The sequence below is a fragment of the Micromys minutus genome (assembly GCF_963924665.1).
Source record: "Micromys minutus genome assembly, chromosome: X".
NCBI classification, from domain to species: Eukaryota; Metazoa; Chordata; class Mammalia; order Rodentia; family Muridae; genus Micromys; species Micromys minutus.
The window spans coordinates 113,118,940-113,142,924 of record NC_137970.1 but is presented as its reverse complement, the minus strand read 5'-3'; the positions used below and the strand labels follow the sequence as shown (position 1 = coordinate 113,142,924).

At 44.1% G+C, this 23,985-nt stretch overlaps 1 protein-coding gene across 2 annotated transcripts; it reads right to left on the bottom strand.

Annotated features, from left to right (window-relative positions):
• Positions 1-3,343: 3,343 nt before the first annotated feature.
• On the bottom strand, positions 3,344-13,704 carry ZIC3 (Zic family member 3; the record flags this gene model as incomplete). Of its 2 annotated transcripts, none has more annotated exons than XM_080910280.1 (3): positions 3,344-3,493; positions 11,194-11,357; positions 12,489-13,545. In XM_080910280.1, 3 exons carry the CDS (start codon positions 13,543-13,545, stop codon positions 3,344-3,346), a joined length of 1,371 nt encoding a protein of 456 aa, XP_080766406.1. The 2 variants fall into 2 exon arrangements, with proteins under 2 accessions (XP_080766406.1, XP_080766407.1); XM_080910281.1 differs by lacking the exon at positions 3,344-3,493 and adding an exon at positions 10,180-10,359 and having other exon boundaries at positions 12,489-13,704.
• Between the last annotated feature and the right edge of the window lie 10,281 nt (positions 13,705-23,985).

Here is a 23,985-nt window from a genome sequence, read left to right as displayed (position 1 = left end):
AATAAGGCCAGAAGCTATTATTTGTTTTGTTTTGACTTCTTTTTAACTCAAATTAAATAACAGTCACCTCAGGAGTCTGTAAACTTATTTTAACAATACAGACATTAGTCAAAGCATTTTAGGACATCTACTTGGGAATTGCTTTCAAGGTTAGTTTCTAGACTCCACAGAAAAAAAATAGTCTCATTATTCAATAGTCACACTGTCATAATGCTAACATAAATTTAGTAGAGGAAAATGGAATAATTTAAGATATACAATTTAATGTTTTCTTTACACGTGAGTATAGACTATCATTGAATTTTAATGTCAGTGATGAAAGTAAAAATTTAATCCAATTTAAGTACTATGTTTACAAGTGCTAAGTACTCAACTCTAGTTTTTAGTCAAACAATAAGTGTATTATTTATTGGAACACAATGAATAATAGAAATTTAATAACCAAATTTTGTGTTTAAATATTCATGGCTGTGTTTATAAGCCTACATGCATGATCTAGTGATTATATTTATGAAGTTTGGTATTTCTTAGATGTCTCCAGTCTCCATCTGTTATCTAAAATATGTACTGATTTGTTCCCTATTATAAACTGTGATTCACTTGTAATAAAATATTCCATATTATTAAAAATTGAAAACTGCCCCAAAGCAACAAAACAATAAGTACCTGCAAATGGAAAAGAAAGGTGCTAACATTTGCTAAGAGGATAGTCAGCGACAAGATCTTTATGGACATTTTGCTGTTGGTTAGTCCTTAGGAAAAAACCCTGGGATGAATTATTATCACAGTGTCTACCTGGCTCATACACACCTTGTAGCTTAACTTCCCCAAGTGTTCTTTTTTTTTTTTTTTGAACATTCCAATGGCATCATTATTATTCTCTACTAATTTCAAAACCTAGATCATTTAAAAACAAATACAGAACAAAATTCTAAGCATAGTGCTATAAACTTTATCATGTAAACTTTATAATATAAAAGATAAAGAACAAAAATTAAACTTTTTCGACTGGTTTCTTTTTATGATGTTTTGTTTTCTCAAGACAGTGTTTCACCATGTAGCCCTTGCTATTTTAGAACTCACTTTGTAGACCATGCAGGCCTCAAACTCAGAAAACTCAAGAGATCTGCCAGCTTCTGCCTCCTGAGTGTTGGGATTAAAGTTGTGGGCCGTGGACACCGACTCTTTTCTTTTCCTTTCTTTTCATGTCAGGGTCTCGTCTCTCCCAGGTTGGCCTCCAACTCTATGTAGCTGAGAATAACCTTGTAAGTTTGAAGTTCTGATTCTTCTGCCTCTACATCTTCAGAGTTGTAATTACAAGCATGCCACACCAAGCCCCGTTTAGGTGGTGTTTGGGATTAGATACAAAGTTGCCGTCCTACTAGGCAAGCACCCTACCAAATGAGCCATAACCCCTCCTCTTTCTTCTAGTCTTTACATTTTTGTTTGTTTTGTAAGGGTCCATGAGTCCCTAAAGAATGACACCCCTGACTCAGATAGTATGTAAACACAAAGAGTGCTTTATTTTGCGGAAGTCCATGCTGGGGTCTCCCATTACCAAGATAGAGAGACAACCAAGTGAGCTCACCTGCACATTGGAATTCTGGGGGTGGATGAGCTTTGTCTTACTTATCTCTAGGCATTCCGGAACCATTATCGGGGTGTGAAGACTGGAAACTGTTGCTGAGGAATTCTGGGGTTTACTCTATCTCTAGGCATTCAGGAACCATTATCAGGGTGTGAAGGCTGGAAACTGTTGCTGAGGAATTCTGGGGTTTACTCTAATCTCTAGGCATTCAGGAACCATTATCAGGGTGTGAAGGCTGGATCCCGGGTTTTTTTTTGTTTTGTTTTGTTTTTGTTTTAAGTAGTAGTTGACTTGCCTGGACTTGTCCAGTTCTTAAGCCTAGTCTCCTTAACTGCCAATTTGAAGTCTGTCATGGCCTAGAGTTCTCAGTTTGTTTTGTGAAACAGCGTTTCTCTATGGAAAGGTCTTGGTTGTATTGGCACTGAGTGTGTAATTCCACCTGTCCAGGAACTCAGAGAACCACCTACCTTTGTCTCAGTTGTGCTGGGACTAAAGTGGATCGCCAAGCCCCATGCCAATTTTTCTACTCAATGCAAATAAGCAACAGGAATGAGAAAGAGATGAGCTATTACTTAGAAATTACAATGATACTGGTTTTAGTGAAACTGGTCTGAAGTTCCAACAGCAACTTGTTGTTCCAATATACTCAGGTCGGAATTGCACATACTATTGTAGCATAATTATGACAAATATAAACAGTAATGGCATTCACAGATTACAGATGGAAAATTGAAAATAATGAATCAAGTTTGTGGTGTTTAGGGGATCCTTCAAGAGTCTTCATCTTCCTACCAATTATTTAACCATAACTTACAATGAGTTAACAATAAGCCTGATTTTAATAACACTTGTGTCCCATGATTCTGTAACTGTTCTAATCAGTGATTGCCAAATTATTCCAAAGATTAGGATAAAGGCTTTAAGAAACTACACGGTACGGTACTGTTGCAAAATGTCTCCTCTGGATTGTCACATACCCTCCTTTTACCTTTACCTGTCATCTCCAGCTATGTCTCCTGTGCTTTCTTACTCAATCGTGTTATGTAAATGATCTTCATTCCTCCAAACTCTGGATCTGTCTTCCTTCTCTTGACCACCATTAATCCTTGCTTGTGAATTCGACCCCCCAGCAATTGACCTTAAGCCATGGGGTAGAGGGAACTGAGACCTCAAAACAGTTGCTTTGAGTTTGTTCTTCCCGTTTTCTCAGGTTGGCTGGTTACTGAAAAGCCACCCATCAAGTGAAAATATGAATAGAAAATAAATTGCCCCCATCCTACAGGTTAGTCAAAGTTATTTAGGGATTATGGTTGTTACTGTAATAAAACAATAATCACAAAAATAATTTAAATGGTTTTATTAAGTCAAACAACAAATCTCAAGATCCTGGATATTGCTCTTTTAATACAAGCATAGTGAAAAAAATAACAAAGCAAACACTCCACTTTCTAGTTTTAAGCATCAGCTCAGATATTAGAGATTTGCAATAGTGTATAAGAACAGGGCCTACTGGCTTCTGAACAAGGTCCCTCTTCACCAGCATCTTCCCATTTATAAATCCTAAATTGGTGGGGAAGCCTTTTTGCTTTTTTCATTTCAGAAATGATTGCTCAACACAAAATGCAATACACCAAAAGAGGAAAATAGTCTTTTTTTTTTTTTTTTTTTTAGACCTAAGGAAGATGCTACTACTCTTAAAATGATCACTTCAAGGTAACAGACATCCAAATTGATGTGGTTTTCTTTGAAACCTCATCAGTAAATCATTTCTTGCACAGTAGGCTCGGCATTAACCCTGCATTTAGGATAGGTAGTGCTATAGAGGACTGGTTGCTGCATACCAACGTCAGTATCAAGTTCTTCATCAGGAATTAGAGTCTGTCCCAGATACCAAGCAGGACAACACTGGCAAGAAAACAAAAAATGAACTGCAGATAGGTCAAATTTTCTTACAAGAAAAAGTCATAAAATATTACGTGGCTATGTTTTTTAAACTGCTAGTTTATAGCAAAACAAGAAGTAATTTCTTATTTATATCATCTTATTTCCAAATGGTCTCTATATAGATTGCGTTTTCAATTAGACAGTGCACGTAGCCTACTAGAGAGCAAATATTATAAACTTGCCATTTGTTGAAATGTGTTTTATAGTTGCTATAAAGCTTCTGTTTCTCCAGTCAGCAGATTAGCAAACAGGATAAAGTGGTATCACATCAGAAATACGCAAAACTGCTCAGTCCCTTGGCTGCTTTTTAACATGTGTTTTGAAAGAAAAGTTGCTCTAACTTTCAAAGACCTTCTGCACCTGTGTTACATTCCCATTAGTCCAAGTGGTGTGAACAGTTATCTCTTCAAATGCTTTCTGCAAACGAAGATTTTTTTTTTTTTTTTTTTTTTTTTGTTTGTTTGTTTCAGAGCTGAGGACAGAACCCAAAGCTTCGAGCTTGCTAGGCAAGCTCTCTACTACACTGAGCTAAATACCCAACCTCCAACTTAAGACTTTTTAAGCTGTACATTTCAATAGTTAGTTATAAGAGAAACAAAAATCTCAGTGAGAAAAGAGGTGTCTTTTGGAGTCAACAAATATAACTTGCTCTGTCTTCTAGAAATTCCATTCACTTGATTTCTATTTTTTAAAAAAGCCATCCAGTTTATCCATGAACTGAATCAAAGACAGCCCAGGGATCCCAAGGAAACCATTCACCAAAGCATCTTAACTTGATTTTAAAGTCAACTGAAGAGAATCCAAGCTCAACCATCTAACCCATGGCTAACACTTTTCCAATTGAAATATTTTTTTTTTTTCCTTTTCCAAACTTGAAGGAAAAAAAAAAAAAGCCAACATTTCAGGGGTCAGATGGGAAAGCAAAGTATGAAACAAACACGGTTTATTTTATTTGATCTCCCAAAGATGTCAGTAGATCATACCACCGTGGTCAAGTAGGGTGGCCAAACCTGGGAGGGAAACTTCACCCACAGGAAAGGGGGGCTGATTAACTTGGTAGCAATTTCAAAATAGTTTTCAAACTGCAGAAGAGTCTCCAGCTCCTTTGACATGCAGAAATCACACATAATAAAAGCACAGAAAATACTTGGGAGCATGCTAATTTTAATTGCCCAGAGGTTTTCAATGCAAAACATTGCAACTTAAATGCATAGTCCAAATTCTTGCTCCAAAGCCTCTGTCTTTGTGCATTGAAAAGAAGGAAAGACAACCCCACCAATTGTTCTCTGCAGATAAAGGCACTGTTTTGCAGATTTCCCCCCGACCAGTGCCAGACTTGCTAATGACCTGCCCACCCACCTGGGGCCCTCCCCAAGGTGGCCATCAGAAACTGCCCCACATCTTCAGAAGCTGCAATGCTTGATAGAGGACAAGCCCAAGAAGGCTGTCCTTTCGCTTGGACGCTGGTCTTTAGGAACACCTAGAAGAATTCGTGCACCTTATTTGCTTAGAGAAGAGGGAAGTCAACAAAGTACACCTTTTTAAAATGTCATTTTCCTTACTAACGACACGTAAGAGTTTCACACTCTGCCATGAAAGCAGTTTAGCCAAAAACTGAATTAAAGTTTTGGGTATTTCGAGCCCCCTTTCCCCTTTAACCTAAGACTACCAGCAGTTGGTACACACACAAAAGCGTTAACGGTGCTGATGGGGGGGGGGGGGCAGGATTTGTTTAAATGAGTTAGGCAGAAAACGAGTCCTGGAGACAGGGTGGAATACAATCTCTCAAAGGTACAACTGGGTCGGCAAGCCTTCGTTTCCCTCCAAACCTGCTTGACCATTGTCCTGAGAAGAGAACACATTGTCTACTGTTATTCGTTTTTTTAAGGTGTTGTGGAATTCCAACAGCGGCAGGGTTAACTCGAAATCGCATTCACATACACCGCACGAGCAGGGGGAGAGGGATGTGTGTGTATTTGTGTGTGTTTGTGTGCCAGGAGCTTCTGGTGGGTTTTGTTTCCCAAATCTTTTGAAACACCTCCCATACCCTTAAAGAGAACATCAATTTCCCACCAGAGTGCCCAGGAAGAACTTCTTCGCTTCCGTTTTTCTCTGTCTTAAAACTACGTTCAACTGCCACGACCTACATTGTCCCGCGAGGCGCCAGCGCAGAGGACTAACCAGGGAATTTCAACGACAACACAGCGTGGCAGCCCGTAGTCTGCGTTGTGCGGCGCTCTGCGGGGGTTCGCATCCGGCCGCCATGTTCCCGACTCGAGAGCCGCCCCCAAACCAACCCTCCTCTCCACATCCCTCTCCTTCCCTCCCGCCCTCTCCCCGGCTTAGCCGAGGCCGCCCTCCCCGCGAGGCTGCTTTCAACCTCCCCCCACCCCCTGGCCGCAAAATTCTGTTCGACGGCTGCAAGGGTTTGCGCCTGCGCGCCGCGACCGCGGGAATTGGGGGGGGGGGGAGTCCTTAGGTCCCAGGTCTGGGCTTGAAAAGGCCGAAGCCACGGGGAGCAGGGGCGGGGTTGAAGTCCGAACCAGAGCCTCCTCTCTCCTCCCTACGGGTCCCAGCTAAGGCTCCGGCCGAGCTCTCACACGTGCGCGCTAAAAACCCACTTCAAAGTGTGTTCCCAGTGCCGAGGAGGCCCCTTTTGAGTCAGCCTCATACTCAGGCTAGGCAGGAGCCTCACCGCCTCCATTCCCGGCATCACAGATGGGCTCGGAGGTCTGAGCAAGAGGGCGTTTGCGGACTGATGCGGATGCCGCAAGTGCCCTTCGGGTACCGCGGTCCTCACCCCCCACCCCCACCCCAGCCAGTGGAAAAGGAATTGAACACAAAGTTTGCTGGCAGCGCTCTGCTGTAGTCTTCGGAGATCGCCATTGTTTGGGCTCGAATTGACCCCAGGTCGGGATTAGGCCGAAGCTGATTTCTGCTTTACAGCCCCGCCGGCCTAATGAGGCCGAGAGGCGATGGGGCGCGAAGCGTCCTCGGAGCCCAAGGCGATCTGCTAGCTTATGGCCGCCAAGGGCCCTGTTGGTGGAGGTCAAAGGGTCAGCGGGCAGAAACCGCGAGAGAATTGACCCTAGGAAATGAGGTCCCCTCCTCCTTGCCCAAACCTCAAGCGGAGATTTAGAAGAATTTGGTGTGTCGACAGGGCCCAGGGGCTTCCCAAGGACTACTGAAACCCCTAGGGTCACTCTCCTCGCCTTCCCCCATGTTAGAGCCCAACTGGAGCCTTGAAACTCCAGGGCCTGTGACAAAAAACACACTTAGATACTAGTCACAGCAAGCAGTACCCTCCATTCTTATGGTGGAAGAGCCTCTCAAAAACTCAAAAGGAAATATTTCTTTGGACTTCTGCTTTGGGCAGATTTCTTGGGAGGAAAGGGGGATATAGAAGCCAGGGGCAAAAGAAGCAAGAAGTCAAGCAGAAATGTGCAGCACATCAAATCTGGAAGGTTTTGGGAACACCTAACTAGGTCTCCCTTCACAGTGCCCACTAAGTAGACAGTCTTGCTTAACCTAGATGATCTTTGAACCTTCCAAACCTGCAGGCCAGAGCTCATGGGCCATGCTTGGAAACAGCTCCCTTTTCCTTCATCTTGAGATTTTATGCTAAGGTACTCACTTTCAAGGAGTAGATTGCTAAGAACCAAGCTTGGATTTGGGAGCTTTAGCATTTGTGACTTGGACTGTGTCGTGTGGTTACTCTTAGGTTGCTTAGCTTGCATTCAAGAATATAAATATGCACTCCCGATGCCAGATTATGGGCAGGGAAATCAAAGGATTCAAAGGAACCAATTTTTCTTTGGTAGAAAAAAAAATGCATAGGCGTAATTTCAAGAACTTTGCTGTACCCAAATCAAGAGGGAATCATGAGCACTTTTTACAGTTATCCGGTTATCTTCATTGCTGTTTGTTAGTTTCCTCTCAGGACACGGGAGAAGGCTTTTCTGTTAAAATCTGTGGTAGAATATTTTCAGGCCACTAACAAAATATTTTATGTTATTTAATTAACATGAGCAAGGGTTTTCAGTGTTACCCATCCTGTTTCTACTGAAAGCTACTTTAAGACTGGGGTCAGCGGGAAGGTAACTCATGGAGAAAACAGTAAATTGTGGAAGCTCATTGAATATGTAGAAGAAAGGCTATCCATTCACATTTCACAATGACACAAATTTAGTCAGTCTTATGAATAAAACGCCTCCTGAAAAATTGCTGAGCATTTAAAATTGTCTCTGGTTCCTGTGAAAGAGAAAGCCTGAAATATGGATCTGGTCCAAACCCCCAATGTCAAGGTCAAGATTGGGATGTCTGGGTGGAGTGTGATAAACTGACCGGGTTACCTGCTCAGCGCATGCGTGATCATTCCAATGTATGTTCGTGGCCTTCAGATGGACACTAGCAAAGTGGAAGTGCAAAATACACCATTTTTCACTAACAAAATAGTGCCTCAAGAAAAAACTGCCAAGACTGAATTGTTGACAAAAAAATTAAGATAACAAAATGGATAATTTTAATGGACCCTGGGAATCAGTTTGTTTTAAAACACCAGAAATTCTCTAAGCATTTCAATTTTAAATTGATTTATTTGAACATGGAAAAAATATTAGGCACCAAATACAAAAAAAGTTATAACATAAATACGATGTGCCAAGACTTTATTTCTTCAGAAAGAACAATCAACAAAACTCTAGAATTGAAAATGATTATATAATATCAAATTGACTGCCACCAAAAACTGAGAGCATTGCCCCTTAAAGCAAAAGAGGTACTTAAACCTATTCATCACATTTCTAAATACTTTACAATTCCTTATCTCCACTTTTCTGTTATTCATGCAGAGATTGGGCTCTCAATAACCACAGCACCCTAAAAAAGTCTCCAAACTCTACCCACTTCAACCCCCCAAAATAGTGATCATTTTCTTTTCCATAGACCCATTGTAAAAAGAACGGTTTGTCCAAATGAGTTGCTTCACTGAAGATTAAATGGATTGTTAACATTTTATCACAAAACAAACAACCATTTTTCATTGTTACTGATTTTAATGGAAACAATGCTCTTAACACCTTTGCCTACAAGTAATGAACTTAAAATAATGTATTTTGCAAATGTTTTTCTTCCCACAGTATCATTTAGGAACAGCTGCAGTTATTATGCCGCTATATAAACATTATGAGTAATTGTGATAATCATGAATTGAACTATATACAGCAAACAAATCAGCCTTTGCCATCCAAAATTTAAAGAATATGTTGGTTTTTTTTTTTTTTGTTTTTGTTTTTTTTTAAAGAAGCACTTTAACCATGAGAATCACTGTTCATCTGTCCTTGCTCATTGCCATTTCAGAGGTGTGCTAAATAGATTTGATAGGCAGATTAGGTTAAGTCATAGATACAGACATGTAGGTATGAGTGATCTCAACAGACATGCATCCTGCCATAATTTTCATTTTTATGTAAAGTAATAAAGAACTAAGGGACATAAAACTAATTAGGTTACCTTATGTTTATATATATATATATGTATATATATAGGGCAGGAGTGATTAAATCCAGCTTCTCAGTCTTTGAAGTACAAGATTGAGGTGTCATGGCCACTAAGTGAATTGATCAGTATTATTTGATTTGCATGCCGAAAATCCAGGACAAACACATTTAAACTCGCAGTTAAACAACCATCTGAGCTAGAGATAAAGAAAGGAGGGTCCTCCCCAGATGGCAACTGACATTGTAAGGAATCTAGACTGCAATAGAAAAATAATTTAACAATTAAAAAAGGGATCTGAGTGAGTTATAAATACCAACAAACAAAATTCAGTTTACTCACATCTCCTATTTGTAGGAGGCTGTTACAAAACAAAAAAGTCAATATGGTTCAAAAATTGTAAATTGTGTTCCTTTTTCTCAAAACAATAATTGTTTAATGCTAAAGCAGTTATAATCAAAAGCTGTACAGAATTTGTTAGAAAACATTTATCCATAAATATTGTTCAGTTCCCGGCACTTGCAGCAATAATTAAATTACAAACGATAAATATGGCATCAACGGATATGTATTTACAAAAAGAAAAGTTATTACAAAAGGCAACTGTATACTAAACGTCACAATCTGTGTAGAGTAACATCATATCCTCAGCCTGAAAAATACTGAACAACAAGTTTCGACCCCATTAGACGAAGATACATTCACAAGTGTAATGCTTTGAAGAAAAGTTCAAGACATAACAGGACTTTGGCATGGTTTAAGACTGTGAGAGTTTAAACAATCACCACTAAGGCGAAGAAGAATTTTCATCAGTTTAACATCACCACCACCAAGCCTTTGATAACTTCCTCAAGAAACAGGACAAGTGTTAGTTAAAATGATTTGAAGGAGTTTCAGAACAGGGTGTACAGAGAGCAAGAGGGGTGGGGGGGCAGAAAAAGCAGTGAAAAGATTTTGTAAAAAATTCCTTCAAATGCCAAAACATTTTCTAATCCTGAGAAAAAGGCATGGCTACTTTTGGATCTTGCCCCAAACCTTCCTGAACAATTGCAATTACCAAGATGTAGCCCTAGGTATGGCCTCTTGCTTTTAAACTCCATTTTCCATCTGATTTGTCTCAGTTTTCTTTTTTAAATGCATTTTGGTTGTCCTCAGACGTACCATTCGTTAAAATTGGGAGGAAGTCCAGGGTTGTGGCTGGTGCTAGTTTGAATTGCAGAAGGGGTTTTAGTGGTATCTTTACTGTTTGCAGAAGCTATAGCGGGTGGAGTGGAAGATTCATAGCCTGAACTGGCAGCAGGGGAGGAATCTGACCCTTGAGATTCATGAACCTAAAATTAACATGTATATATTATAATGAATATAATTCCAACTGGCAATGTGAAAGCGATAATAAATAAAACCCCCAAATAACAACAAGAGCAGGTTTGAGTATTGTAAGAGAGCAAGACCGCCCGCTGGCCCACTTAAAAAAGAAATCGGATTTAAATTTCTTTTTTTTTGTCTTTCCATATTACTGATGTCTAGATACCCTTAGCATTCCCACCAAAAACCGATCTGGAAAAGGAAATCAAGAATTTCCTTGTAGCTACTTCAAAAAATGCTTTCTCCGTGGACTGAGTGGGCAAGTAGTTATTCGGCCGGGCCTATAAAATAGTCACTCCAGATTTCACTTTCAGATTTCGGCCCGGGAAAGCAGGTATAGAAATGAGTGACACGGGTGGGTTGGGGGTTGGGTGATGTGAATTCCCACACAAATAAATGTATTGGAATCACACTGCGCTCCTCGGCCCTATTGTTTTATCCGAAGCAGAGGAGAAAACGAATGACATTGTCCCGGATTCGGAGCACCCACTCCGGATTCCCACCGTGGGCTGAGGTAGGATGAGGTGGCCCACAGAGAGCTCAAGCCCTGGCGAGCTCGGTTAGAGCTTCCCGGTAAACAACTGATTGTTCCCTCTACTCTCTTCCCCCTCCCAACTCAGCTCTCTCCTTCTCGACCGCCCTCCACCCCCATCCTCAAAATGGGTTCAAGGTGTCAGTGCTGGAGCAAATCGGATTTAATGTGAAGGATAGAGGGTTGGCAGCGCGGGCGCTTCCGTTCGGTGGCCCGGTATCAGGCCGAATGTTTACAAACCGCCGACCGCTAATAAAGAGGTAATTACCTTCATGTGTTTGCGGAGGGAGCTCGGGTGTGTGTAGGACTTGTCGCACACTTTACAGATATAGGGCTTGTCCGAGGTGTGCACATGCATGTGCTTCTTGCGGTCGCTGCTGTTGGCAAACCGCCTGTCACAGCCTTCGAATTCACATTTGAAAGGTTTCTCACCTGCAAACGGCAAAAAAAAAAAAAAAAAAAAAAAAAAAAAAGCAAAAGGGGGGGGGGAGGGGGAGAATATAGTTAAACCCAGAAACTTCTCAGAGTGCTGAGCGGGAGACTGAGTCCGGCGGTCTTTCTGCAGAGGAAAGACCGGACTGTGGAAGGATGTAGCACGTTTTCCCCGGAGAAAACCCCCGAACCTTGATTGAGCTTGCTGAGTTGGGGAGCGGTGATCTTAGGCAGGGGTAGGGTGGGAACAGCCCAGAACCCGAATATCCCTTTGTTCTCTCAGGAACAGAAAGCTGGGGGAATCCTCAGAAGTTTGCCCTAAGTTGTGCTTCCACTCCCAAAGAACCAGGGCTCCCAAAGTGCAGGCACATTACGCCACCACCTCGGCGGTGTAACCAAGCTGAGTAGGACAATGGGCCAGGAATGGGACAGTCCTATCTGTCCCCTTCTTTGTGTCTTTCAATTTGCCTCTTTCAAATGCATCGATTTTGCTAAACCTCGTAGTCTTACTAATTTTCGGAAAGAGAACACTACATTAAATCCAGGGACTACATGCAATTTTACAAGAGATTCTGAACAAGCCACAGAAACCAGTGCCTTTTCTACTTCAGCTTTTCCCCAAAGGACTGAACTGAACCTGGAACTCCAAATAAAAATAGTTTGACAAAAGTATCAGTCATTTAATTAGGAGATATGCCAATCAAGTGTAAAAGAGAACGGAAGTAACCAAAGTTAGTTTTCATTAGCATTTCTATGGTTGCCTTCCCCGAATGTGTTCAGAGAGCTAAGTCGCTTGTAAGCAATATACTCCCAACACATTCGGAGTCTCTTCCTAGTAACCCAGAAAAGAACACAAAAAGAGGTGGCGCCAGTTGGTTCCTGGGCGCGAGAAGGTCCCAATTAGTTCCAGAGACCAGAGCAGTCTGCTGGGAGCTTAGAACTCGGCAAAAGCGCCTCAGGTTCCCGGAGGGTGAGGGGTGGAGAGGCTGTGACAGTGCTCCGTACTGAATGGCCTCGGAGGGGCGCCGCCCCTCGGCTTGGCCTCCACCCCTCTCCCTCTCTAGCTGTTCAAGTCCGCTGGGTGGCAGGGTGCCCCCGGGGAGCCCGCGCCCACCTGTCTGCTCCCCTTACCTGTGTGGGTCCTCTTGTGGATCTTGAGGTTCTCAGAGCGGGCAAAAATCTTCCCGCAGCCCGGGAAGGGACACGGGAAGGGCTTCTCGCCAGTGTGCACTCGGATATGGTTAACCAGTTTGTACTTCGCCTTGAAGGACTTGCCTTCGCGGGGACATTCCTCCCAATAGCAGACGTGGTTGTTCTGCTCCGGGCCCCCCACATGCTCCATGGTGACATGCGTAACCAACTCGTGCATGGTGCTGAAGGTCCGGTCGCAGCTCTTCTTGGGCCGGCTCAGCTGAGCCTCCTCGATCCACTTGCAGGACAGCTCCTGCTTGATGGGCTGCCGCATGTAACGGAAGAAGGCGCCCGGCCCGTGGTGGGCCGCCACGTTCACGCCCATGTTCATGTTCATGGGGCTATAGTTAGGGAACTGCGCGCTGGCCGCGTAGGGGTCCGTGCGCGGGCTAGCCACGGGGCGGTACGGGTCTGCACGGCCAAAGAGCTCCCCGCGCAGCCCCAGATGGACTTGGTTGTTGTCCACGTGCCCTGTGGGCGAGGGGTGCCCCGCGCCCTGCTCATGAAGCCCAGGAAAGAGCAAGTAGCTGGGAGGCTCAGGAATACCAGCTGGAGCGTGGAGACCGCTAGCCGAGCCAGCGAAAAGCCCGTGCTGCCCGCCCCCGGAGGCTGCTTCGCTGAGCCCAGAGCCACGCTGACGAAACAGAAAGTCGCGCGTGGAGTTGAAGGCGGCAGAGGCAGCGCCGCCGTAGGTGGGCACCTGGCTGGCGTGATGGTGGTGATGGTGGTGGTGATGGTGGCCCAGGGCATTGGCATAACCTGAGCCCTGCGGTGTGAATGCTGAGCTCTGGCCCGAAGACAGATCGTGAGCGGTGGCGGGGCTCAGCTTGAAGGCGGCGGCGGCAGCGGCAGCGGCCGCAGCGTGGGTAGAGTCCCCGAAGGGATTCAGTCCCATGCCTGCAGGCTCGCGGTTGGGCATCTCGTGGTGGCGCGGAGCACCGAAGCTGCCCACTCCCAGCCCAGGGAACTGCGGGCCTCCGTCCAGGAGCATCGTCATAGGTAGGGCGTTCTGGACACAGAAGATCCGGCTGAAGTGAGCAAGGGTGCAGGCGAAGGAGATCCCCGAAGGGCCGTAGTCGGAAAGGGATGGCGGCGGCTGAACACTGCCCGGAGACCCCCTAGGCGCTACCCGGAGCTGCAACTTTCCTTGGCTGCGAGAGTCTCCTGCAGAGGGACAGGAGGGAGGAGGGGAAGAAAAAGGATCGGGGGGAGGGAGATGGGAGAGGAGGAGGGAGGAGGAGGAGAAAAGACTCTAGGACTAAATCTGCTTAACAAACTAACAGGAGCGCACAAAGAAAAATAAGCAAAATAATAAGTGGAGGGCGGGGTTTGTCAATCCTGTCCCGGACACCCCTCCTCTACTCCAGAGCGCGGAACCACGGGGCCAGGAGGCTCCTTGGGTACCGGCTTTCAGGAGCAACTGCACCAAGTAGCAGAGGCGGAACGTGGCCAGAGGGCAGGCAGCCTGCACTAGGCAGGCTCGAACCTCACAGCTCGCCTCGCGAGTCCAAACCTCTTCACCTCCAGAGTAATGTCCTTGGACTGATAAAGTCAATCACTCACTCCCCGCACATAAACCGAGCGGGAGGCTGGGCAGCGCGCACCAATGGGGAGCCAGCTGGCCTGAGATCACCTGACCCCCGGCCCTGTCGCCCATTGGCCACCGCCACCCTGATTGGCAGCGCGAAGCGGAGAACATGGCAGCCGCTGCCGGGCGACCACAGCTGATTGGGTAGCTGCGGAGCGCCAGGCAGGTGAGGCTGCGGCTGCTCAGCGTCCCTGAGAGGGTTCCGCCGGGCTGGTGAGGCGGTGGGGAACTGGGGCCAGGCTTCCGCAAGTGGCGAGACAGAGTTGAGCCTCTCCCTGGCTTGGCCCTGCTCCAAGCCGACCCCAAGCACCCCTTGCGCGCCCTGTACCCGCCCAGGCTAAAGAAACTCTTTGACCCGAGAAGATACTTGGCGCTGCTGTTCCCTTTCGGTCCCGAAGACACTGTGGTGCCCACTTGGGACCCTACTGCCTCACCACCTTGAGAACGTTTTCCTCTCGTAGGTGCCGGCAACAAATTTCCTGCGTGAGTGGGGCGATGCTGTGTTCCTGACCAGTTGTGACTTTCACCCCACTAGGAGATTTCAGACCCAGGCCGGATCAGCTCCCTCCCTGTCTGTGCCTCAAACTCGAGGTAGCCGTCCACCGTCCAAACTAGAAGAAACCGTAGCTCATAGAGCCTACTACACTTAAGTCCGAGTCAGACTGTGACCCTGTGGTCTGTGATTACCAGCTGTACTTACTGCTACTCAGCAACATCCCCCCCCCGCCCCGTGATACGACACCATACTACAACCATGATACAACACAACCTACCTAAGCAAGCAGCAGGAAACGCAAAAGAGACACAGAAAGCAAGCACACCTCCCGAAAGACGCATAACATACTAAATGAATTAAGCAGCACAACACAGTATCAACACTAAACAAAGCCCAGCGAACACATAGACTCATACCAGAAACATGATAGATGCTAAATAAACGTGTGTAAGAACACAGCCTAAGTACACAAAGCACAGAGTAAACACACTAGAGAGTAACTGAGGTTTCCTTGTGGCTGAATCAACACGCTCTGAATTCGCAACATTTTGAAACGCCAAAGTGTTAAGGACAACCTGGGAATGGAATTTTCTTCCCCTTTTAACATCCCGGGCTTTGCTTTCGTCTATGCCGACCCAGTGAATCACCTAGTGACCCAGGGAAGCAGTTACTCCCTTACGGAATTGCTTTCCAGGGGAGTGTGTTGGAGTGGCCTCCTTAACCACTACTCTTCCCCTGGTGAGAGGTTTTTTTACTCCCTGAACAAAATGACCAGAAACAGGGTTATAAATCCACCCATGATTTGTGCGGCAAAGCACTAGCAAAGGATGCAAGAAAGTGAGTGGGAAGAAAAGGCTGAGAGATGGCTGTGATTGTCACATCCCAAGCAGGGCAGAGCCTCCAAAGTCTATGCCTTGAGGCAGCCTCACAGCCTGCCCGCCATCTCTGTAGGAAACGACATCTGATCAAGTTCAGAGACGCCTGGAGAGACCGCCTCAAGCAGCGCGTTTTAACTGCAGCTTTTCGGTCTCTGCCCTCGACTATCTGACTGATCTGGCCAACACCTCACCTTCTAAGATAGCTTGTGGAAAGGAGGTGTCACTGGCACCACATTTTATAGTATTCATCCCCATTCACAGCCAATTCACCCCAATCTCACTCCACATTTAGAACCCTAAGTTGGAAGGTGAGTGCCCTGCTGACTTTTAAATGATTTTAAATTATTGCATTTACCGAAAACAAGCTATTCAAAAAAAAAATATATGGCTTTCTTCTCCCTCAACAGTTTCTTTGCGGGAGGGGGGGTTAGCGAATAACAAATATGCTTAAATCATGCAAATGAATTCTGTGGAGTCAGGTTTGCAAAAAGGGGGGGGGGGCTGCTTTTCTTCTTTTTCCCCTTGTCTTATTTTTTCCTTAATTTCCTTCTGAGCGTTCCTGTACCTCTCCTCAACCCTACTACCCCAGGACGTATAGCTGCTTAGGAAAAAGTTTGGATCCCATCAGCTTGGAGATCCAGGGAAGGCAGCTGTCCCGCCACCGCTGCTTGCAAGAGTTTCCCGGCAGTCCCTGCAGATACCCGGATAAGCGAGGGTCTTGCAGATTTGGAAATGTGAGCAAGCTACCCGGCAATGAATTGTTGGAGAGAGTTGCCAACTGGGGACAAGGATGCCTCTTTTTGGGGAGGAGTCTCGAACGCAGGGCAAGGGGGGGATGCTGCTGCCGCTGACCTACCGGGTACCGAGTGTCCGTTTTGATGCGGCCACATTCCGATAATTAATTGCCTCCAGCACGTGCTCTGCAGTCCCTGGAACAAAAAGGCATAATTCAATTAGATCATCAACCCAGAAGTGGGAAGGTGGGAAGGGGGGAGGGGAAGTCCTAGTTAAGGGGGAGACCTGAGGCGGTTCAGCTAGGCCAAAACCCAGGCTGAGGAGTTCTTCCAGAGGCAGCCAGGCCCCTTAAGCGTGCAGTTGTTCTGAGAGGCTCAGGGGTTCCAGATGCTCCCCAAAGGACGAGACTGGAGACTATAAGCAGCAGGGCACAGGCAGGCCATTTCAAATTCTGCTGTGGTTGGTATGGGTGGGAGTTTCCATATTTGGGGAGGGGAAGCCCTGACCTAATCGCGATGGAAAGCAGTGTCTCTCCAGCTGTAGCAAGTCACCTCAGGAGAAAATAAAGCTACCTACGCCTCGCAACACTAATCAGTGTGGCTGGGCAAGAGAAAAGTTAACTTTTTCTCAGGACCTGCAGCTTCTCTCTTAAGTTGCTTTTTTGAAGGAGAATGTGGGAAAGACTTGCGGTGGGGGGTGGACCTAGAGCTTTGGGGAGCTGAATCTAAGAGCCAGCCGAGAGGCGACTTGAAAGAGCAAAAATTTCCCCCATACTGGCTCGGGCCAGAGGTGGAAAACATTCCTAGTCCTGTCCCCTCCCCCTTCCCCAGGTGCAGAAAGGAATCGTGGCAGGACCACTCGAACCCAGGTCGTGGTTCTGATTTTCTACTATAACCGAAGCTCCCTCAGCAACTTTGGCTCACTGGGGTTTACATGTGTATTAGGCATCCTAAATTAACCAATAAATCTCTTTTATGTGTCCCCCTGTTGTATGTGGTCTGGTCTAAATATCCACATGTCTGCATGGATAGGAAATATAATAGGATCCTTTCCCTCACACTGAGTTCAAACAGTAAAGGGAGAAAAGATTATTTTTATACCCAAATCTAAAGCAATAAATAAAATCAGAGAAGCTTATCATTGCCAAACGAACAAAGCTTCCGAGTCTGGTTCTTTGTAGAACCTATCTTGGAGGAGGAGGGAAAAAAGAGCGCTGTGAGGGGCAACAGAGTAGAAGCGGTTTCCCCATAGAACCCAGAGCTCAGTCCGCAGCTCTTTGCCCTTCTTTCCTTCCAGTCCCTTCAAAGAAACAAAACATGTGCCGCACACTGTGTTATCATGCTTTTTTTCCCCTTTAAATTCCGTAGCGGACATGAAATGATCCTAAGTCGGAGACCTAGCAATTCTCCTGAAGTCCAAGGGAAACAGTGCGGTCTTTTCTTCTGTTTTATATTGAGAAAAGGCTTGCCGTCTACCACTCACAACATTTTACAGACCCTTTAAACCCAGCAAGCGGATTTCCGTTCTGCCAATGCTTCCTGATTTATTTCAATAAATGAATCTTTGAATCCAGGAAGGGAATTATTCCAAGAAGCTGAATTTGGTGCCCCTGCCTCTCCCCAGTGGAGTACAAAGTATTTCTCGTTGAAACGTGTCCTTGAAAACTCACCATTATTCGCAGGGTTTTTTTTTTTTTTTTTTTTCTGGTAAACTACAATTTTTTAAGCATAAATCTCCACTCTCTCTTCAGAGTCCCAGATCTTTTAAGAAGAAAGAAAGAAAAGAAAACAAACACCAAAAAAAAAAAAAAAAAAAAGAAGAAGAAGAAGAAAAACACCGGCAAATTGCAATAAAAATGGAGGAGGAAAAGAGGGATAAGAATGATTTTAACTCCTCTTTATTTTTATGCTAAGATGAAGCTCTTAATTGACTGCCACAGTGGAACTGATCAACTCTGGGACCTGCGGACACACTCACCAGGCGCTCACTGAGCTCCAGGTTTTACTGACTCCACTTGGTTTCACCACAGTCTGGTCATTTGGCAAATATTTTAAAAGCCCTGAATATCTTTTAAAATTAATAGAGAATCAACAGATAGGTAGTGTTAATCAACCTCTTTTCTCCTTAAAAATTTTGTTTTGTCTTTGTCCTATGCAGTTTCAAGACTTACTGCTGTCCAGTGTAGTGGAATGCAAACAAGACAAGGATGGGACGTTTTCATTGCACTTGTCAATCAGGGCTGTTCAGATATATACCCTTGAACTTCGGAGTTGCAGGTTGGAGTAAATGGGGATAAACTTGGAGACACAAGGCAGGGACTTAAACCAAGGCTATCAAAATTCACTTTGGGATCAAGGAGGTAGTCTGAAATCCTAGACACTGAGGGGACAGCACTCATAAGCCCTGATGAAAAGTCCCAAATAAATGATGATCTTGTCTCCTCAGGTGCTGTCACCAAAGAGTCCCTTTATACCTCCAAGGATACTCAGTTATTTGTCTCCAGTAGCCACGTGGCTTGGATGCCAAAAAAGACAAGTCACATTGAAAAGGAATTTTCTTTCTTTCCTTCCTTCCTTCCTTCCTTCCTTCCTTCCTTCCTTTCCTCTTTCTTTCCTTTTTTTCTCTTTTTCTCTTTTTTTCTTTCCTCTTTCTTTTCTTCTTTTCTCTCTTTCTTTTTTCCTTCCTTTTTCTACTTTCCTTCTTCTTTCTTTCTTTCTTTCTTTCTTTCTTTCTTTCTTTTTTTTTTGAGACCAGAATACCTTGGAGTGGCAGATCCAGAAGATAGACAGAGAAACTGCCAGAAGAGGTGCACAATGGTACAGTTTTAAATAAACTATTTTAGTCACTAAATCGTATATTTGACTTACATTTACAAGTTCTTCTCCAGAGACTGACTTAGTGGGAAGGGCTAATAGAAAATAATTTCAAATCAAGTTTGCTAGCCTTTTAGAACACACATTAATGTGCATTTGCCTTGAACGCCAAGGTCACCTCAAAATGTTCAGTTTGTTCTAAAATGTAGATTAGCTCAGTTCTCATACCAGTAAAGATGCTAGTGACATATTTGCTCACTACTTTCTCTGCTTTGAGACTAAATCTTGTTCCTTAAGTGACAGAAACTTATTTCTGGAAGACACTAGGATTGCTAGTAGTGACTCCCATGTGTTTAGTTCTAGAGCACCAATTTCCCTGAATTCAGGCCTATTTTAACACTCCAACTTTTTCCTCACTGTGCAAAGAAGTTGCTGTTTCTTTGGCTATCTTTTCTTCTATAGAAGTTGAAAGCACAGATTCCTGACTCCTTCAAATTCTCTCTCATATCCCAGAGGGACTTTACACAGTTCAGGAGTTACATTTTGTAAAATTAAATAGCACTTGTTTTGGGGTCCTTTCCTAGTGAGAGGACAGGAGGTAGGGACTTTGATATCAAAACATAGCACAGGGCTCCCCTTTCCTCTTTCTCTCCTACCTCTGAACCAGACCGAGTCAAGGACTGTTAGACAAATATCTGGTTTGGACTTGAATGGCAAACAGTGACATGTAATGCCTAGCCTGTTGTGTTCCAATGGTCCAGGAGCCAAGAATGATTCTTAAGTCACCTTTAAAGCGTTAGAGGTGGAAGAGGGAAGAAAAGTGAAAAGAGATTATGCCACACAGACTGCAGGTGGCCTGAAGATCTTAAACCATTTTATACTGTGCTTTTTACTGGAAAACTCTGCTGATCCTGGGCTGGGGAACGACTGCAGTCTCAGAGAAAAATCCATGTTCTGTTAGGTTTACACACACTCCTCATTTTCAAGATGCATTTGGTATTGGATATGTATTGTTTTTTCTGATAACACCTCAATTATTTATGAGGATCACTCTGGCTTTGGAGAAAGGTTTAAAAGAAGAAGAAGAAGAAGAAGAAGAAGAAGAAGAAGAAGAAGTAAAAGAAAGAAAGAAAGAAAAGAAAAGAAAAGAAAAGAAAAAAAAAGTCCTTGGAGAGGAAAGAGGGGGTGAGGAAGAGAAATGAGGAAAAAGAGTTGTGAATATCTCAATCAGTGACTAGGTGACCTCTGACCCTGAGGGTGGTTTTATTGTCTCTCTCCTTTTGCTAGAGATACATAGTTTATTGACCCTTTCTGCGTGACTGAACCCTGAGGGGCAACCACAGCCACCAACCAAACCAAAGCATGTGAGTCTAAGCTGAGGCTGCTGAGCAGCTTGCCTTCAGGAAGCCAGGGGGAAGTGACCTAGATTCTCTAGTCCCAAGGGGGCTTTAGGGACACAGAGGTCAGTGCCTTGCTTCTGCTCAACTCAACTCTGCCCTCCTAGGTCAGGGCATCTCACACACACACACACACACACACACACACACCTCCAGGAACTATGCCCTACCTTTCTCCCCTGACAAACGCCTTTAGCCAATAGACTTTTAGCTCTCCTTCCCACACTTCCTCTGTCTTCATGCTATGAAGATGGGATGAGCTAGGACATAGCTTACTAGTAGACTGGATGCTTATATTCCAGTCCCTACCCTCAACTCTAAAAATAATAAAGTACAATAACCAAATAGATTACTGAAATGATTCCAGGACATTTCCAACAATCTAACTTATGAGCACACACACACACACACACACACACACACACACACAGTGTGTGTGTATGCATCTCTGTGTGGGTGTGTATACGTTATGTACATCCTGTATCTTATTTGGCTATCCTACTTTCAGGATTATAGTGTGGATGGGATAAATTGTCATCAAGGAAGTTACTTAAATGTGGCCTGTCCATGGGCCACATGGGAAAGTGGGTGGAGAAAACTTCCTGCATGTCAGGTCTTCCCAAAGGTGGTAATTGTGGAAAAGTCAAGTTGAAGCAGAGTAGTTTGAAGGTCTAAAAAGAGATGCTATGAGCTTCCTAATATGGCTCAGCATGCTCTTTTTCTTTTCAAACCACAGGAGCCATCAGGAGAGACGGATGCTTTCACATGGGCAGGAGGTCTGATCACTGTCTCTTGCCAGTGTGCCTTATCCCTACCCACCAGCTACTCTGCAGGCATAGACAGCCCCTGAGATTCAGCACAGAGCATTGCCTTGACCCTTTCCCCATGTCATGTATATCTCAACCTCTTTCCCTATGTGCTTTGGCTATGTTGTGTCCTAGCATTCCTTTGCTCCATCTTTCAGGATCCAAGTTCAATGCCCACCTGACCCTTTGCATTCTCCTTGTCACACTTTCTCCTGGTTATCTCAAATTCATAAAGAAGGCTTCAAGAACAGGAAGGCCTAATTTCAGTGAGAAAGTCCTGGATATCTCCAAGACAGGTGATCAAATGAAATTCCCGAGTCTAAATTCTCTGTCCATCTCTGCTTTCTCTATCCCAACGCACACACTTAAGTACAAACTAGTTGATGAGGGCCAAAGGTCAAGTTCTTGTGAGAACCAAGGGCAACTTAATAGCCTTAAAGTAGTCTGAAAAAATTTTTCTCCATCTTATCACTTAAAGACCCTTTCTCCACTTTAGAAAACAATCACCATACCCCCCCCCCCCCATCTTCTGGAAATGTTTTTAACTGTTTAAGGTTTTTGGAACCAAGAGATTCTCTGCTGCCTACAGAAATAAAGTGACTTCTTGGTGGTTTTTATACAGCTTATAACTAGTAATGACATATACACATATATAGGAGTTTGTAATTTGCTCCCTAGGAAGGAGTATCAGTGACCTTAATGCACACACTTAAACACTCTAGTTCCTACACGACCAATTCCCTGTTAATTGTATGGGTCTCAATTATGGAGTAATATTGAGAATCTAGTTTTCTTTTCTAATTTTTACACCACGCCTCCCCATCCCCAAGCTGAGAAGGGATAACTGTGTTCTGCTCTAAAAGCAATAGTTGCATCTAGGTTGAAAGCACTAGCTTCAGGCTCCAGTAACCTTAGAATCTCTCTGAACAGGAAGATGCCTAGACTCACCCCAGATTGTCCTCCTCACTGTCTAGGGAGGGATTCCTGGGCACTATTTTTCAAGCACTTTTGCTAATTGGAATGTGATCTCATCTTACCACAGGCAGCTATCTGGTGCCTCTTTGCTCCTGCAGATGTTCCAGGCTCATTGCTCCAGGTAGGGGTACTCTGACCATAAGCTTTAAGTTCCCCACTCTAGACTTCTGTCCCTATGTGTTCCTTTGGCTCACCAGATTTTCCCCATGTAGAAAAACTTCAACTTCTGTCTCACTCTTCCTACTCTTCAGAAATAATCTCTTGCCCTTGTCAAAAGGGGATGAAATGAAAGAATTATGAGAGAAATAATTTGTTCCTAGGTCTGGGCACAGCTATTCTGTATGTTAGCTGTGTAAACATGATTTCTCCTGGAAAAGTGTGAGGGGAGGAGCTCCAAGAAGAACAAGGCTGTTTTTTTGTTTCTTTTCCCATCCTAGTAGCTCCAATCCTGGCCTTAGAAGAAAAGAGAAGGGAAGGGGAGTGTTATTTACAATTGCTCCCCAGTGACATTTACTTTGCTGCCTTTTTTTTGCCCTAGCCAAATACATACACCTTATGTCTTGGGAAAGGCAACTTTATGCTCACACAGTTTCCAAACAATTGAAAGCAACAGAGCTGTCTAGGTTTCCTGTGGCTTGCTTCCAGTTCCAAAGACAGCTCTGAGATAGCAGGGGTGGAGGCTTAATAGGGATCCTTCAGTTTCATAGAAAGACTTCCTTTACTGATATAAGTAATTGTTGGCTTTACTCATCAAAATGTTTATAACTCTGATACTGCATCTAAGACATTCTGGGGTACCATGAGAGAGTAGCATTAAATGATGCTCCCGGTCACTAGTCATGCACATAATTCAGAAAAACAGCTTAGCACCCTGAAAATGCAAAGCTAGGGCTTGAAGTTTTAGAACAAATATTTTGTGTTAATTCCTCTGTGGACACCTTACAAGTTTGAAAGTAAATGTTAGAACAACGATGCTTCTTTTTCTTCTATGTCCTTTTTAATCCAGATGTATTTTGGTGCTTGTTGGAACAAACATTCAGATGGTGAGACTCTGCATTCGGGGAATCAAAAAGAGACAGCTTGATTTGAGTTCAAGCCTTTTTCAAAATTTTCTTTTTTGAAAGAAAATTCTTTCATCAGCATTTTGCTTCTGTTTGTTCCTACATATAGTCTTCCAGACCCGGGATTTAATTTAGCAGTCCTTACTTTCTGGGTGTCTTCAAACAAATTTGAAGATCACCTGGAAGCAATTTGAGACTTATTGCTATTGTTTTAAATTCTCCAACTTAAAAAACTCCCAGACAAGGTTAGCCATGAAAGAGGCTTTGTAGACTTCATCGAGCCACATGGACGCTTACACCGTCATTCTGCAGCTGTGTTGGGTTCCAGTGATTATTTTGAATGTAATGCACCAATGAATTGGGAAGCAAAGTGCTCTGGGAGATTTCCTGAGTCTACTTTGTTCATAACACATATCATTTAATTGTCATTCATTGTTGTTATAATGTAGGTAGATTCCAAATAACTCAGTGACAGGAACAGAGTACACACACACACACACACACAACAACAACAACAACAACAACAACAACAACAACAACAAAATGGAGAAACTATGGTATGCATGTAGTCTGAAACATGAAACTCTGATTCACAGAAGTCACATACTACATGGTTAATGTCCACTATCAGTAAGTGATCTTTCAGTTGTATAAAAGGATTCCTTCAACAATACTGTCTACTACTTAA